Below are 15,316 nucleotides of genomic sequence, written 5' to 3' on the forward strand. Positions count from 1 at the left end.
CTATGGAAGTCAATGAGACCAGAAACTGTCTGTTCAGCAGAAGAAAGAAATTCATACAGGTTTGAAACAACATGAGGGTGAGTATATGATGACAGAATTTTCATTTTAAAGTGGAGTATCCCTTGAACTGTCACAGCATGCAGCCCATCTTTGTTCTGAACACACAGTGATATACAGTATGTGCTCCTTTAAGATGTGAGAACTTACAAAGGAGGTGTTGTAGGGTCATCACCAAGAAGAACAGAGATGCTTGGAGAACAAGGGTACGCACTGCTGTCACATCTGGTTTCTAAAAGTGGATAGAACAAATACAGTTCAAGAGTTACAATACAAACATTCAAAAGTTACAATACAAACCCATTTTTAAAAGTGTATATGAAAAAGGTGAAACCATGTAAGCTTAACAGTGCAGAGAACAGCACAGACTAACACGTCTGTAGTTTACTGACCCTTGAATTAATTTGCTGCACAATTTCAGCCAGTTTCTCTCCAACAAAGTCATTCTCCAAGTTTGTCGTAGCTATCCGGTTGAACTCAGCAAACAACTACAAGACACAGAAAAAATGTAAGAATAGAGTGGAAATTTTGGAAAACCTTTGGTTACCAGTCCTAAAACCTAAATACACACTTTGTCATAGGAGAAAACAAACAAAAAAGCATAGCAATATCAATACGTACTTGTCTCTGTAAATAGGGCTGGCCAGCGCTCCAGGGTTTTCACTACAAGTTCAGCCTCCACAATCTCCTGTCTCCGCAGTGGGAAGGTCTGGTCCATCTTAGATCCAATGACAGTTTCACTGGGGTTCCGTTTTTTCATTTCTTCAACCAGGAGCTTTCTTTCAGCCTCTAGTCTATCTTCATTCCTCTTTTGTCTGTAGAAAAAATACACTGCTTACAGGTCCACTGCATCTGCAAAAAAGTATTTTAAGTGGAAATTTTAGGTGCAAGTTGTAAGTCTTCGGTCATCTAATGTGCATGTGTTTATATATATATATATATATATATATATATATATATATATATATATCCTCCAAAATGTTGTCTACTGTTATCTCACCTCCAGTGTATTGAGACCAACACTGACAAAGCAGCTGTGAAGAGTCCTCAAGCCAGTCGCCACAAGCACTTCTGTAAAGGACAAAGAATGTCTTAGTTAAAACAAAGCTCCAATTACAGTGATGAGATTTGTAGATTAAAGACACATGTGAATAATTTACAAGCATTACAGAATAATGCTTGTTTTCCAATATAAATATAAAAAAGTATATATTATATATATATATATCCTCTTATATTAATATTTGAAGATTCAGATTGAGTTTAAATAATAAAAAAAAAAAAAAAGAGTATAAACAATCCTCACTTAAGTATAATTACAGAACAGCAACCACATTTACTTAAAGAAATAATAGTATTTATTTGAAAGAAAGTGTTGGTTTTAACTAACTTTATTACAGTTCATTAACCCTTTGTACTAAAAGCACAAGTATGATCTCATTTGAAAGCTAACACCTGGCAGTTAATTGTAAATGTAGAATTAATTATTGTCATAATGAAAAATAATTGCTTGAAAGTTTTGTAAAGTTATTAGAAATGTATTTTTTTATTAAATATCTTCATGAAAATAAAAATTTAAGTTGGCATTGTATCAATCTAGAAATGCACTGCTGCTCAAATTTCTGTGTTGTTAATACCCAACATTCGACCAATATACATCCACTGTGTCAACTCGGGGAAAACACCAAATTTGCTGTAGCTACATTTAAATTTTCACTTTCAGTTAAAATAAGATTTTTTAGGTGAAACCAAGATTGCACCAAACATGTGCTCTGGCTGTTATTTTGCTAATGTTTAACAAATGTTAGCTAATGTTGAGGCAGCAGATAGAAACACAAATTCACACACAAATAAAACATAACTTGATTGAAAACTTACCTTAATATTCCACAAGCAATGAAATCGGTACATTTCCAGCAAATGCGTCAGCACAGTCCGACAGGCACCACTGTTGTTGTTGCAAGGAAATTGAACGTTGGTAGCTTCTACTGAGCACATGCTCACACCCGAAAATGTGCACAGAATCTATTACGCATGCTCTCACAAGTGCCGCTTCTTCTTCTTTGTTTTTTCTGCACATTAGGCATTCTTTATTTCACTGCTGCCTCTCAATGGTTTAGTAACGTCATTGCATTCTTTGTTGCTACTTGCTTATTTCAAGTAAGCGTCACTCAAATTATTGAGTAACTTGTTATTTTCACGCTGCAATTGCCTTTAACTCAACAAAACCTAGTAAGAAGTATGTATTTTATATTACTGAGTAAAGTTTACTAAGTATAAGTGAGTCAGGAAAGCTATTGGATTTTACAGTGTATGTGTACTGAAGCATTCCTCGCATTCAATTAATTCCTATGGGGGTCAATTTGACCCGCGAGGGAAGGATTTGTTACTGTTTTAAATTTCAACCCCAAAACTACTCTAATCCATTCGATTTGTTTTTGTCTATTCGTGGTTCAAGTGCGACAAGTCTTGGACCCCTCTGATGAACACTTAAAGGGGAACTATGCAATTTTTTTAGCTTAATTTACATGAACTGAATAGCTTCAGAGTCATTGGAGTGGTTATATGACTTTTTTTCGGGTTGAATGGTGGCCGTCTCGCGTCCCCCTGGTGCATGTGAGCGTAAAAACCACCCTTGCAACCAAGCGTCAGGAAGTATCGCGTGATATCAGGTCTCGCGATGTAACGGATTGCTTTACGGCAAAAGAAATCGGCTAAAATTCTGTCATTACCTCGCTCCCTCACGCTGTTCGAACATGAATGAAGAAGACGTTTTAAAGAATGTCCCGTCTTCTTTGATGTCGTTGATCTACTAGCCTCTGGTATCTGAGAATCGCCAACGAGTTTTTACAACAGTGTGGTAAAATATCTATTCTGAAGCTGTAGAGGGAGCTCTATAGAGAAACCTGCGAGCAAAAAACGAGAATACAGCGAAGAAATGGCCAAACCTGCATAGCGCCACTTTAATGTTTAAAAAAATAAAATAATGAATTTCGGGTCAAAATGACCCAAGAGAAGGATGAGGGTTTTTAATTGGATGTAGCACACTTGTTTGAGGTGACTCATGTAGACTCATTCTCTCATGTTTGTTGGTATCAACATAGACTTAGTTGGCTCTGTTAGAGAGAGCATACAGGAAACCTCAATGCATAACCTTACTGTTCACTGCAGTGAGATTATATTAAAGTAGAGGATGTGGGTTAAGTATAAGGGTGAGATACTTAACCTATATGTCCCGCTGCAAGGGCCCTGGAGATGTGGTAACTGATCCTCTTTTCAGAACCATCAATAATGCAGGTGGCAACAGAGGCCGATGAGTCTCTTAAAGGAGTGAGCTCAGTATTAAGTGTCAGAGAAACATTCTTGGGCCTTGAAACGACTGCTTTTCCACCCGTTCGTTCATCCAAAATACTTTTTAAAATACCTTTTTTTAACAAAGGAGAGCATCCTTCTTTATTATGGACCGCTCAGAGATCTTTTAGTGCATGGCAGATGTTACCTGGATCCACTGAAAACAGGAAGTGAGTAGCTTTTGTGAGGGGTAAGTTGATAATCCTTTAAGAGTTTGTTTCACTAATTCAGCTTGAGTAAGCATTTTACCATGATGGCTTTTTATTTCCTGAAATGTCTAAATTTGCATTCGTTTTTTCCCATGCTGATGCGTATATGATCCATCATTCTGTTATATCATCTTCGTTTGCATTCGAAATCAGTAACCGCTTGATTACATTACACTGTAAAGAGTGTTTTCATTCTAACGATATAACAACATTTGGTCGCACTTTATATTAGGTGTCTTTAACTACTATGCACTTCCATAAAAAATATTGTTCTTTACAGTGTACTTATGATCTTCATGTTGTATTGCAAAACACTTTTCCTGCTGTTGCGTTGCAATACGGGTAGGATAAGAGACAGGTTTAGTGGTACGGTTAGGTTTAAGGGAACGTCAACAGTGTAATTATAGATGTAAATTACATACAAGTATTTTTTTAATATAAGTAAACTATAAAACATTTATATACACAATAAGTGCATTGAATCAAATGATTAGGTTACACTTTATAGCACTTTATTTTACAGTCCTGTTCCCCATGTACACTGTAAAAAAAAGATTAGTTGACTCAACTTAACTAAGTCAAGTCATCTTGTTGCTTTGACTGAGTTAATTTGAGTCAACTTATAGTGTCAAGTTTATTACACTTCAAAACATGAATTGATGCATAAACTTGACACTATAAGTTGACTCAAATTAACTCAGTCAAAGCAACAAGATGACTTGACTTAGTTAAGTTGAGTCAACTACAACTTAGTTTTTTTACAGTGTACATACTTATTTACAATGGGTAATAACTACAGTAGGTACTTACCCTTAACACCTGAACTAACCTTAACCCTTGTAGCCTTATGTTACCTGGTATTTTCTTAGGTAACACTGTAAGTACATGTACTGTAAAATAAAGTGCAACCCACTTTATTTGAACGTGTCCTTAAACAGAGTAGTTATACATTTAAGTACTGAGTAATAAACAAGCACTTACTATAGGGTTATGATGATGGATTGGTTTAGAGTTAGTTGTGTGTAATTATCCATAATTTATAGTGATTGTTATAGTAACTGTGATTGTAACATATCAACAAGGACTGTAAAACAAACTGTTACCAATGATTCATGTTTAAATGTTAGCGTTAGCGCACAATAGTTAAATACACTTGTTGTAAATCATAACCCAACATTTACAATTGAATTCTTTAACTTTAAAGTGGCCTGAAAGTCCAGTGAACTTATTATTGCAGATTATGACTTTGGCACCACTTTGAGTTCACTTAAATATATGACAGCAAATAAACTTTTAAGCAATTAAGCAGCAATTACAAGATGCACCTCTCCGCAAGCACTTAATGACCCCACACTCTTAAAACACACACACACACACACACACGCTAAAAAAAGGTTAATTATTCTCCTCTCTAGCTGGTTAATTGTCTAATAAACCAGGCATTTGGATAAAAGTATGCTAAATGCATAAATGTAAATGTTTGTAGTGGTTCTATCATGAAATCGAGTTACCATGAGCAAATGCTGTATTGTCTAGAGTCATGCTTAAAACATGAAGGCCTGCTGTCAAACATCTGTCAGCTGAGGTTTCTTGTTCCGCCTCCAGCGAGTTCAACAGCACAGGAGAGACACTCGTGTGGTCGAATATTATTTTCCAGCACATTTCTCTGTTTTATGGCTGGTGATTCCCTCTCTCCAATCGTCAGGTCAGCTGATGATAAGGTCTTATTACTCTCCTGTATCATCGCTGTACTTGCGCTCCGCTCTTGTATCTAGTCTCTCTAGTTATGAGACCAATTAAACGGCTCATTTTTATAATTTATATCTTTTATCAAAGAGGCCTTCCAGATTATGCGTTTATGGTTGTGTTTGTGTGAGAAAATAGCTTGTTATATAAGCTTTGATAATAAAAACCAGTGAAATGTGGAGCTGCTTTTTTAGGTCACAAAGTCATGTGGGTATAAAGTATAAAGTATGCTCACATGTCATAGATAGAGTTCATAAAAGAGACGAATGTCATGATGATAGCCTCAGCTGACACAGCATTGGGTTGGGCGTTAAACGTTAACTCCAGCTACGAAGCCCTCGCCTTTAATAGACATTACAGGCCAAAGGTCTCTTACCTCACCCCTGTCTTCATGAGCTGCACACACGCAGTGGGAGAGGACATTAGTCACTGCAGTGGATTCGATCGGAATATCTGCATCTTTTATAGGGTAATCTCAAGCTGAGGCGTGGGACTTTTTAGGAGAAAGGTATCGTCTTCACTACGGCAGCATTCAAGCTTTGATTTTACTGTCTTATCTCATCAAAACATGCTGATTTTTTGATGTGTCCCGTAGCTTTTGTTTTCTAATTATTCAGTGATATTTCTGTGATTTATAATAGAAAACTGATGATTCAGCGAGTTTGTTCTTGTAAATCCTGCTGGGATGTTGACATGTCCTGCGGTGTGAGATGCTAAACTAGCATTTTGCTAATTCTTTTTTTTATCGTTGTTTTTCCTGCAGCTTTTATGGTCTCATATTATTTAGAAAAAGGCTACATGGAACATTTGCACTTTTAAAAAAATTATTTATTACACCATTTAAAATGAACGGGGTGAAAAAATGGTGAAACCTAAAATCTTGATGCTGAAGAACTTAATACTATTATTAAGCAAGGACGCATTAATATCATCAAAAGTGACAATAAAGATATTTATAATGTTTTCAGATTCATATAAACATTTTAAGAAACACAATTGTTTTCAACATTGATCATGAGAAATGTTTCTTGAGCAGCAAATCAGCATATTCGAATGATTTCTGAAGGATCATTTGACACTGAATGATGAGTAATGATACTGACAATTCAGCTTTGACATCATAGGACTAGATTATATTTTAAGATATATCAAAATAGCAAACAGTAGTTTTAAATTGTAATAAACATTGTAATGAAATTGTAATAACATTGTAATGAAATTGTAATAACTTTTTACTGTACACTGTAAAAAAAAACTTGTGGTTGCCCGAGTAATTCTGTAAAAATACAGTTAAGTTGTAAACTTTACAGAATAACCTGTTTAATTTAAAACAAATTGTAATTTATAAGATTTCTTTTAACCTTTATAACATACTGACAACCACCATAATTAAACTGGTGGTAAAGAAAATGATGAACACATGATGGATCAAAGTTCATCACAAGTAGATTTACAAGCTGAGATAAATAAGAATGCATTGAAGGTTTTACTGTATTTCACTCCAAATATGAATTATAAGGTTAGATCTATTACCGTTTTTCCTGTATACATAGTAAGGGAACTTACTGTTAACCCATTCATAGGTTTTGGTCACACTTTGGTTTAGAGTCCAGCTCTCCCTATTAACTAGTTGCTTATTAGCATGCATATTACTAGGATGTCGGCTTTTTATCAGTACTTACAAAGCACATTAATTCCTTATTCTGCACAACCATATTCTACATGTTACCCAATACCTAAACTTAACAATAAACAAACTATTAATAAGCAGTAATTAGGAGTTTATTGAGGCAAAAGTCACAGTTATTAATGAGAATTAGATCCTAATCTAAAGTGTGACCTAGTTTTTTCAACAGTAGTGTTTTTACGGTCTTTTTACAGTTAAAATGACAATAATTATTTAAAGTATGTTCCTGTTCAAGTAAGTGCAGCTTTGGTGAGCATATGACATTTTATTCAAAAACAAAAAAAACAACCTCACCCTTTTGAACGGTAGTGTATGCCGACTCTTCTATAACTGCATTTCGCTAAGTATTTCTACCAGTCGTGTCCATCATGGATTTGCTTATCATAGAGATACAGCAGTGGGCAAATAGTGCACAAACTCTCTGTGTGGACCTCTTTGACAGGTCTTTTGCACGGTGAGCACTGCTGTGCGGAGACCAGCATGGAGAACAACGTCACACAGATCTCCCGAGAAGATCTGGAGGAGCTGAGAGAGGCTTTCAACAAAATCGGTCAGTAAAACTCAATTGTTTAGTCAATTGTGCATTAGAACATGTGGTTACACTTTATTGTAAGGTGTGCTTGTTAAAGTATAATTATATATTTAAGTACTGATATTAAGCAACTACATGTACTTACTATAGGGTTAGGGTAGGATTAGGATTTGATTGAGGGTTAGTTGCATGTAATTATGCATAATTTACTGTTATTACCACGTAAAGTACATGTACAATATGTAACAAGGACAATGTAAAAAAAAAGTGTTACCGAACATGTGAAATGTGCTTGAATCATCTACTTTGTGCTTGTGAGTTGTCAAACATTACCAAAGATTACACTAACTGATCATCGTATCACGTTGTTCTACACACATCATTTATAGTTTTTTATGGAATACCGAAATATGGTGTCAAAGATTTTCTGCTTTGAGGAATTCAACTACTATAAAATGTAATATTAAAACTGTCTTTCCTTCTAGATATTGATAACAGTGGCTTTGTAAGTGATTTTGAACTTCAAGAGCTCTTTCGAGAGGCCAGCTTTCACCTTCCCGGATACAAGGTACGGGAGATTGTGGAGAAGTTCATCGCCGGTGATACCAACAAAGACGAGAAGATCAGTTTTGAAGAGTTTGTTGTGGTAATACTGATTATGAGTTTTCATCTTATCTTGAAGTGTTGCTGAGTTTTTATTGGTCAAAGTATGTGTCACTGTTGCACTTTGAAAGCTTAGATCTCACTAAATTCTTCAGATATACCAAGAGCTAAGAGGTAAAGAAGTGAGAGAAACTTTCCGCAAGTCCATCTCCAGGCGGGATGGGATTCGGTCATTTGGAGGAACATCAAAGATCTCAAGTGAAGGAACGCAGCATTCTTACTCAGGTGGTGACATGAACATCCATTACATTCTTAAAAATAAAGGTTCCAAAATGTTTTATGCAGTGATGCCATAATATAACCAGTTTGAGTTCCTGAAAGAACCCTTTAGGGAACAGTTTTAAAAATAACCATTTAATTCTTAGTGTGGAGAACATTTGAATAATCTAAAGAACCTATATAGAACCTTTTGTGCTCTAGAAAGGTTCCGTGGGCGTTAAAGGCTCTTAATGTAATAACATCAATGACAATAAAAAACATTATTTGTTAGAGTATAGACAGTCAATATGAAATTTAAGTGTAATGTACCTTAGTTTCATTCTTAACTCTTTCCCCATCATCATTTTGATGTTAAAATGTTGCCAGCCATCATATTTTTTATAATATTCACGCCGTGTCCAGGCATGTTGCTGTCTCAACAGATGCCTCCACCACCGGCTGGGGTGCCATGTATAAAGGGCGTGCAGCCTCGGGCTCCTGGACAGGACCTTGACTGCACTGGCACATCAACTGCCTCTAATGCTAGCAGAATGGCTTGCTCTGTGTTGCTTCAAATTGCTGCTACAGGGCAAGCATATGCTGGTCCAGACGGCCGTTGCGTTCCTCAACCATCAGGGTGGTCTACGCTCCCATCTCATGTTGCAACTCACCCGCCATCTCCTCCTCTGGAGTCAGAAGCATCTGAGGTAGCTTCGCTGCGTTCACATTCAGGGTGGGCTCAATCGTGCAGCCGACGAGTTCTCGCGACAGCCCACGCTCCCAGGAAAATGGCGGTCCAACTGCCAGTTGTTTTAGTCCCTGACCGAGGGGACTACGCAAGTATGCATTTCCCCCAGTGAGCCTTCTCGCAAAGACACTGTGCAAAGTCAAGGAGGAAGAGGAGCAGGTCTTGCTAGTAGCGCCGTACTGGCCCAACCGGTCCTGGTTAACAGAACTAATGCTCCTCGCGACAGCACCTCCCTGGCGGATTCCTCTTAGGAAGGACTTGTTTTCTCAGAGATGAGGCACCCGCCTCCAGCGTCCAGCCGCGTCCACCCGCGTCCAGACCTCTGGAACCTCCACGTGTGGTCTCTGACGGGACGCGGAGGACTTAAGTAGTCTACCCCCAGCGTTGGTAGACAATATCACTTCAGCGAGTACGACCCTCTACAAGGCACTCTTCCGCTCTGAAGTGGAGCTTGTTCGTTGATTGGTGCTCTTCTCCAATGAGAAGACTCCTGGAGCTGTTCTTTCCTTCCTGCAAGAAGGGCTGGAGCGAGGGCTGTCTCCCTCCACCCTGAAAGAGTATGTCGCCGCTATCGCTGAACATCATGATGCAGTCGATGGGGTATGTTCGTGGGAAAGCACGACCTGATCATCAGGTTCCTGAGGGGCGTGAGAAGATTAAATCCTCCCCGCCCTCACTTTGTACCCACTTGGGACCTGTCCTTGGTCTTAGCAGCCTTACAGGGGGCACCCTTTGAAACACTGCAGTCAGTAGGGCTTCAAATCCTGTCTCTTAAGATGGTGCTCCTGACTGCACGTGCTTCTGTTAAGAGGGTGGAGGACCTGCAGGCATTTTTTGGCTGATGGATCGTGCCTGGAATTCGGACCAGCCAACTCTCACGTAATCCTGAGACCCCGGCCTGGATACTTGCCCAAGGATCCTACCACTTCTTTTAGGGATCAGGTGGTGAACCTGCAAGCACTGCCCATGGAGGAGGCAGACCTAGCCCTTGCTTTGCCCTTATACGTGGACCGTGGACCTCAGAACAGCCCTTTTGTCTGTTATGGAGGCCAGCAGGAGGGAAAGGCTGTCTCCAGCAGAAGTTAGCCCACTGGATAGTGGACACCATAGTCTTGGCATATCAGGCCCAAGACCGGTCCTGGGCGTTACGGTGGGCGTTACGGTGGGCGTTACGGTGGTTATATTAGTAACCTAGACATTTTGATTTATATGCTGTTTAATGTTTGATGATCACGTTAGATTACTTGTGCACAAGCAATGCTTCTATTAGCTCCTTCTGGTTTATGCAGATATTCCCTTGTTTTTGGATCCGGAGATGCTGTAATATTTCAGAGGATGTGCCCCCTACCTTATAACAGTAAAAACAGGGATTGCAGGAACAAAACTCATCAGTGGTGGGGAAGCATTGTGTCAAAAATTATGGAAAATCTTGTCAATGGCGGGCAAACAGTTAATGAACATTTCATTTCATTTTTTAATTTTAATTTTTAAAGGATAAAAAACGGTTGTCTTCATTTACCAAGATGTAATAACTTGATTTGCCTAATTTTTGGCTGATATCATAAAGGACTTCAGCTGCCCACCTCCATTCTGCCATGTCGCCCCTAACCCTTTTCACCATCCAGTGAATTCCTGTCCAATAAATTAAGTCCAACTCTATACATATTTTCTTATGGAATATCCTGTTTCACTTGGAAACACATAAACCCTCTGAGCAGTTCCTGCTGTGCTTGAGCACTGCTTCAGAAGAGTCAAACCATATATAAACTGTTTGAAATGAGATTTGTCAATTGATTTGTCAAATGATCCCTGACACAAGTGGACCAAATGTCATTTTGCTAATGTTTTGTTTTTATAAACGTTTCTCAGATGAAGAAAAAGTGGCCTTTGTGAACTGGGTCAATAAGGCCTTGGCAAAAGATCCTGACTGCAAACATCTGATCCCAATGGACCCGGAAACTGACAGTTTATTCAAATCCGTAAAAGATGGAATATTGCTTTGGTAATATAAGATTAACTGCTTTACTGTGTAAGGTTATTTGTTTGTTGTGCTTTTCAATACATTGCCTTTGAAAGGTTGTATCAGCGATTTCAGGCCCAAACATAAATGATCACATTCATCTAATCTTTCCTAAGCATCCGCTAGCTGCCCGTCCCCATAAGCAGGCCGTCAAAAAAATGCGCCTCTGTAGGCAGCCTAGGCTCTGAGATCTGCACACAAAAACAATTGGTTTCACCAACCACTCAAAACCAAAATAAACAGTGTTCCAACCAATCTCCGACCGGGTGTTGTGAGGTTTTGCGCTCGTGCACGGCTGCACGCGAAGTCGGAGCTGAAGAAGAAGCCAGCGTCTATCAATGAACAAGAGAAATTTAACATGGCTGAGTCAATTCCCCAAGAGGAGGATTAGGGCGAGGGAATACCATTGTGTTTATTCCAAGACACGAATAGTTAATGGGAAGGCTTTTGAAAGGTGGAGAGAACTTAAAGAACTGACAATTTTTAAATCGGACGCCGAGGTTGCACTGTTTCTTCTGGACAGGTGAGTAGCTGCTAGTGCTGACTTGTTTGGATGTGAACTGTGTGAAAATATCGTTAAGAAATGCGCGTACATGATAGTTTTTTTCATGATGTATGAAACGGGAGGGAGGGGCGAGCTAACTTGGTTTGTTTGGGATCTCGCTTCAAACACAAACAGAAGTGACGTCACCCACAATCGGTGATACAACCTTTTGCACAAATGTATCAGCACATTTAAATACAATAGAAATAATAAACGGAGCAGTTCCAATAGGGTCCTCTCACCATCGGTGCTCGGGCCCTAATAAGAGTTCATGTTTAACAACTTCTTGACCGTTTCTTTGCAGCAAAATGATCAACCTCTCGCAACCGGAGACCATTGATGAGCGGGTCCTCAACAAGAAATGCACTCCGTTTACAATGACTGTAAGTGCTCTCACTTTTGAAATCCAACAAAGAGGTGACATCAGAATAAAGATCTTTGAAAACATCTCCCATAATGGGTGATTCTCAGCCCCGTCCTAAAAAAAAAATGTCCAGGTTACATTTGACCCTAAAATCAAAAAGAAAATTGACAAAATATAATAGAGGTTTTTTTTTTTTGCATTGACAATTAATGCCACAATGTGACTTTAATTCTTATTAATTCTAATTAATTAATCATGAGAAATGGGAGCCATTTAAAATAGTTTTCAACTAAAACCGTAAAACTTTGTATGGTCGTTTATTTACACGACAACAGCGTTTTGGGGGTCAGAAAGCGCAGGTTTTTGAAAACGATACTGTTATTAGTCTCCATGTAAACTATAAAAATGCAAATTTGTGAAAACGTTGATGTCATGCGAATGGTCTATAGGTGCGTAATGTTTCTTTACAAAAAAAAAAAAAAAATTAAAAAAAAATTCTTTACAAACTGGCATCGCCATCTATTGGCCTGGCAGCAGAATACAGCGTTTTTAGTCCTTTTCGTGGATACTTGTGAACGGGGATCGTTTTGACGTCTTCTGTACGTGAAAAACACAAAGGAAAATGTTTTGTTTTTAGTACATTGTTGTTGTGTAAACGTACCCTTAGTCATTACCATTATTCTCAATGGTGATTTATCAACAAAAATTTAAGTCAGCACAACAAATTCTTGATATACCTACACTTATCTTTTTCATCACAATACCTACTATGTAAATATATATATATATATATATATATATATATATATATATATATATATATATATATATATATATATATATATATTATATGTTTTATGTTCTGTATTTCAGTTATAATAAAGATATGTCTTTATTAAAATGATCTTAAATTGTGAAAAAAATCACAACACACACTTATTTTTGTTTATTTTCTGTAAAAAAAAATCCAGTAACATTACAATAATGCAAAAATGCATTAACTAACAACGAGTGATCTGTTACATAATTTATTCATCTTTTCAAAATCAGCTATTCATTGTTAGTTCATGTTAGCTCAGGTCCATTATAAAAAAATATTAGCAGATAGGCCTACAACTTTTTGATTTTAAAAATAAAAATTGAAATTAACGTTGACTAAGAGTAATAAATGCTGTAGAAGAATTTTCATTTTAACTAATGTGGTAAACTAAAGTTAACAAATGGAACATTAAAGTGTTACCGTTTTTTATTTATTCAAAATATATACAATATACAATTCAATGTTTTTAGGGATTGCAACGGTATCGTTCCTTTGTGCCGTTATCGTTCTAGTTGTGGTGGTGTGGACTTCCCTATTCTGATAGAATTAGGATTATTATAATCATTATTATAATAATTTATAGTCATGGTAATCGTTATTGGTGTGAATATGTATTAAAATAAAAGATGTGTGGATTAGAGACATACATTTTGACAATAAATAAAGTTCTATCTACCTCTTTACTAATACAGGAGAATTTGATATTGGCACTTAACTCCGCTTCGGCTATTGGCTGCACGGTGGTCAACATCGATGCTCAGGACATGAAAGCAGGGACCCCTCACCTCGTGCTTGGCCTCCTCTGGCAAATCATAAAAATCGGCCTCTTCGCTGACATCGAGATCTCACGCAATGAAGGTCATTACTCTGCCTAAATTGATTTATGGTAACATGGTGCCATCCAATGGGGATACTAATTGCTCCCATAAATGAATACAAGCACGCATGTACATGAGTTTCAATAGCGTGTTTCTGTGTATTTATCTGTATGTGTAGCTCTAATCGCATTGCTTGGTGAGTCGGAAGAGCTGGACCACCTGATGTCAATGTCCCCCGAGGACCTTTTGCTGCGATGGGTCAACTATCACATGAAAGCTGCTGGCTGGCAACAAATCAGAAACTTCAGTGAAGATATCAAGGTACTAGTTTATGCTTCATCACAGAAGTCATCATCAGTCATTACTGATAATTCACATCACTCCATTAGAACTGGGCGCTGAACTGAAGTTTACCATACATACCCCGAGCTTTTCTTTTCTTTTCTTTCTTTTCTTTTTTTGGGCCAAAATATATTTCAAATACACTACCATTCAAAAGTTTGGAGTCATTAAGATTTGTATCTATTATGAGCTTCCACATTCCCCTGAGAAACTTTGCGTTCACTTGGCAAATGTAAACGTAAATGTTAAGTTTCTTGGGGGAACGCAAAACATTTAGCCAGTATACACTGTAAAAAAAAAAAAAATGTTGGGTTAACTTAAAAAAGCAAGATGCCTTAAAATTTTGAGTTTGTTGTAATTAAAAATTTGAGTTAATACAATGAAGAATGATTTAATAAACAGAAACTCAAAGTAGTATGTTATCTTAACACATTAGTTATCGAAGTTGATTTGACAAAAGAAAAAAAGTTGTGATAACAAATCATGAAAATATTTTTTTACAGTATATATTCGTATATATTTATATATGGCCATTTGTTGTATATTTTGAAATACAGCATTGGTTATATGCTGAGTGAATCAACCACAGGCCTAGAAATGAAAGAACTATATAAAACCCCATGAAAGCCTTTGATCTGGTTTGACATCAAATCTTTTGTGCTGTCATTTGCATGTCAGTTGATATTGACTTATATAATGCTCTCAGGACTCCAGGGCTTACTTCCACCTGCTTGATCAGATCTCACCTAAAGGAGACGGGGACGACGAGATGAGGATTGGCATTGACATGTCTGGTCTGAAGGTAAGTCGCTCTGAATGTTTGGTCAACAGCCGTTGCCTTTTTACTGAGGAAGTCGACATGCTGATTTGTTTCCGGTGTCAGGTCCTCTGTTCCACACTTTATGACACAATTTAGCGCAGATAAGAAAGAGGGAGACTTTTTGATACCCAACACTGACTGCTGTTAAAACAAAGTGAAGGGAAATATGAGAACAAAAGACAACGAGGCAAAGTCCTGAGGACGGGAGGTTGGATACGAGTGTTTGGCAAGTTCGGTTTGATTGGGGACGTTCGTTTGTCTTTAGATTATAACTATTGGTGGTGCAAAATTCAGTATTACTCGAGCATTAATAATATTTTTTCAAAAACCTAAGCCTAATTAAACTTTGATGCGACTCCTCATGAATCATTTGTGCTACAGACACGAACGATACCCC

The 15,316-nt window shown here is 37.6% G+C and overlaps 1 protein-coding gene and 1 long non-coding RNA gene across 3 annotated transcripts in view; one reads left to right on the forward strand and one right to left on the reverse strand.

Annotated features, from left to right (window-relative positions):
• Positions 1–15,316, forward strand: part of pls1 (plastin 1 (I isoform)) — a 28,642-nt gene that overhangs the window by 3,885 nt on the left and 9,441 nt on the right. The window contains exons 1-9 of one of the 2 annotated variants that reach the window (XM_079612397.1): positions 5,761–5,871; positions 7,493–7,600; positions 8,068–8,228; positions 8,341–8,470; positions 11,061–11,193; positions 12,060–12,138; positions 13,632–13,797; positions 13,936–14,078; positions 14,806–14,901. In XM_079612397.1, coding sequence (XP_079468523.1) covers positions 7,531–7,600; positions 8,068–8,228; positions 8,341–8,470; positions 11,061–11,193; positions 12,060–12,138; positions 13,632–13,797; positions 13,936–14,078; positions 14,806–14,901 — 978 coding nt within the window. In that variant the 5' untranslated portion in view covers positions 5,761–5,871; positions 7,493–7,530. Of the gene's footprint in view, positions 1–5,760; positions 5,872–7,492; positions 7,601–8,067; positions 8,229–8,340; positions 8,471–11,060; positions 11,194–12,059; positions 12,139–13,631; positions 13,798–13,935; positions 14,079–14,805; positions 14,902–15,316 lie in introns of those variants that run through there. The other variant, XM_079612396.1, reaches the window with a different exon arrangement.
• LOC306999051 lies at positions 222–2,014 on the reverse strand. Its single transcript, XR_013797718.1, has 5 exons — positions 1,936–2,014; positions 1,058–1,128; positions 679–909; positions 450–545; positions 222–289 (listed from the first exon to the last, which is right to left on the reverse strand). It is a non-coding gene; the product is annotated as an uncharacterized lncRNA (long non-coding RNA).

The sequence above is a fragment of the Phoxinus phoxinus genome, assembly GCF_949152265.1.
Source record: "Phoxinus phoxinus genome assembly, chromosome: 5".
Taxonomy (NCBI): domain Eukaryota; kingdom Metazoa; phylum Chordata; class Actinopteri; order Cypriniformes; family Leuciscidae; genus Phoxinus; species Phoxinus phoxinus.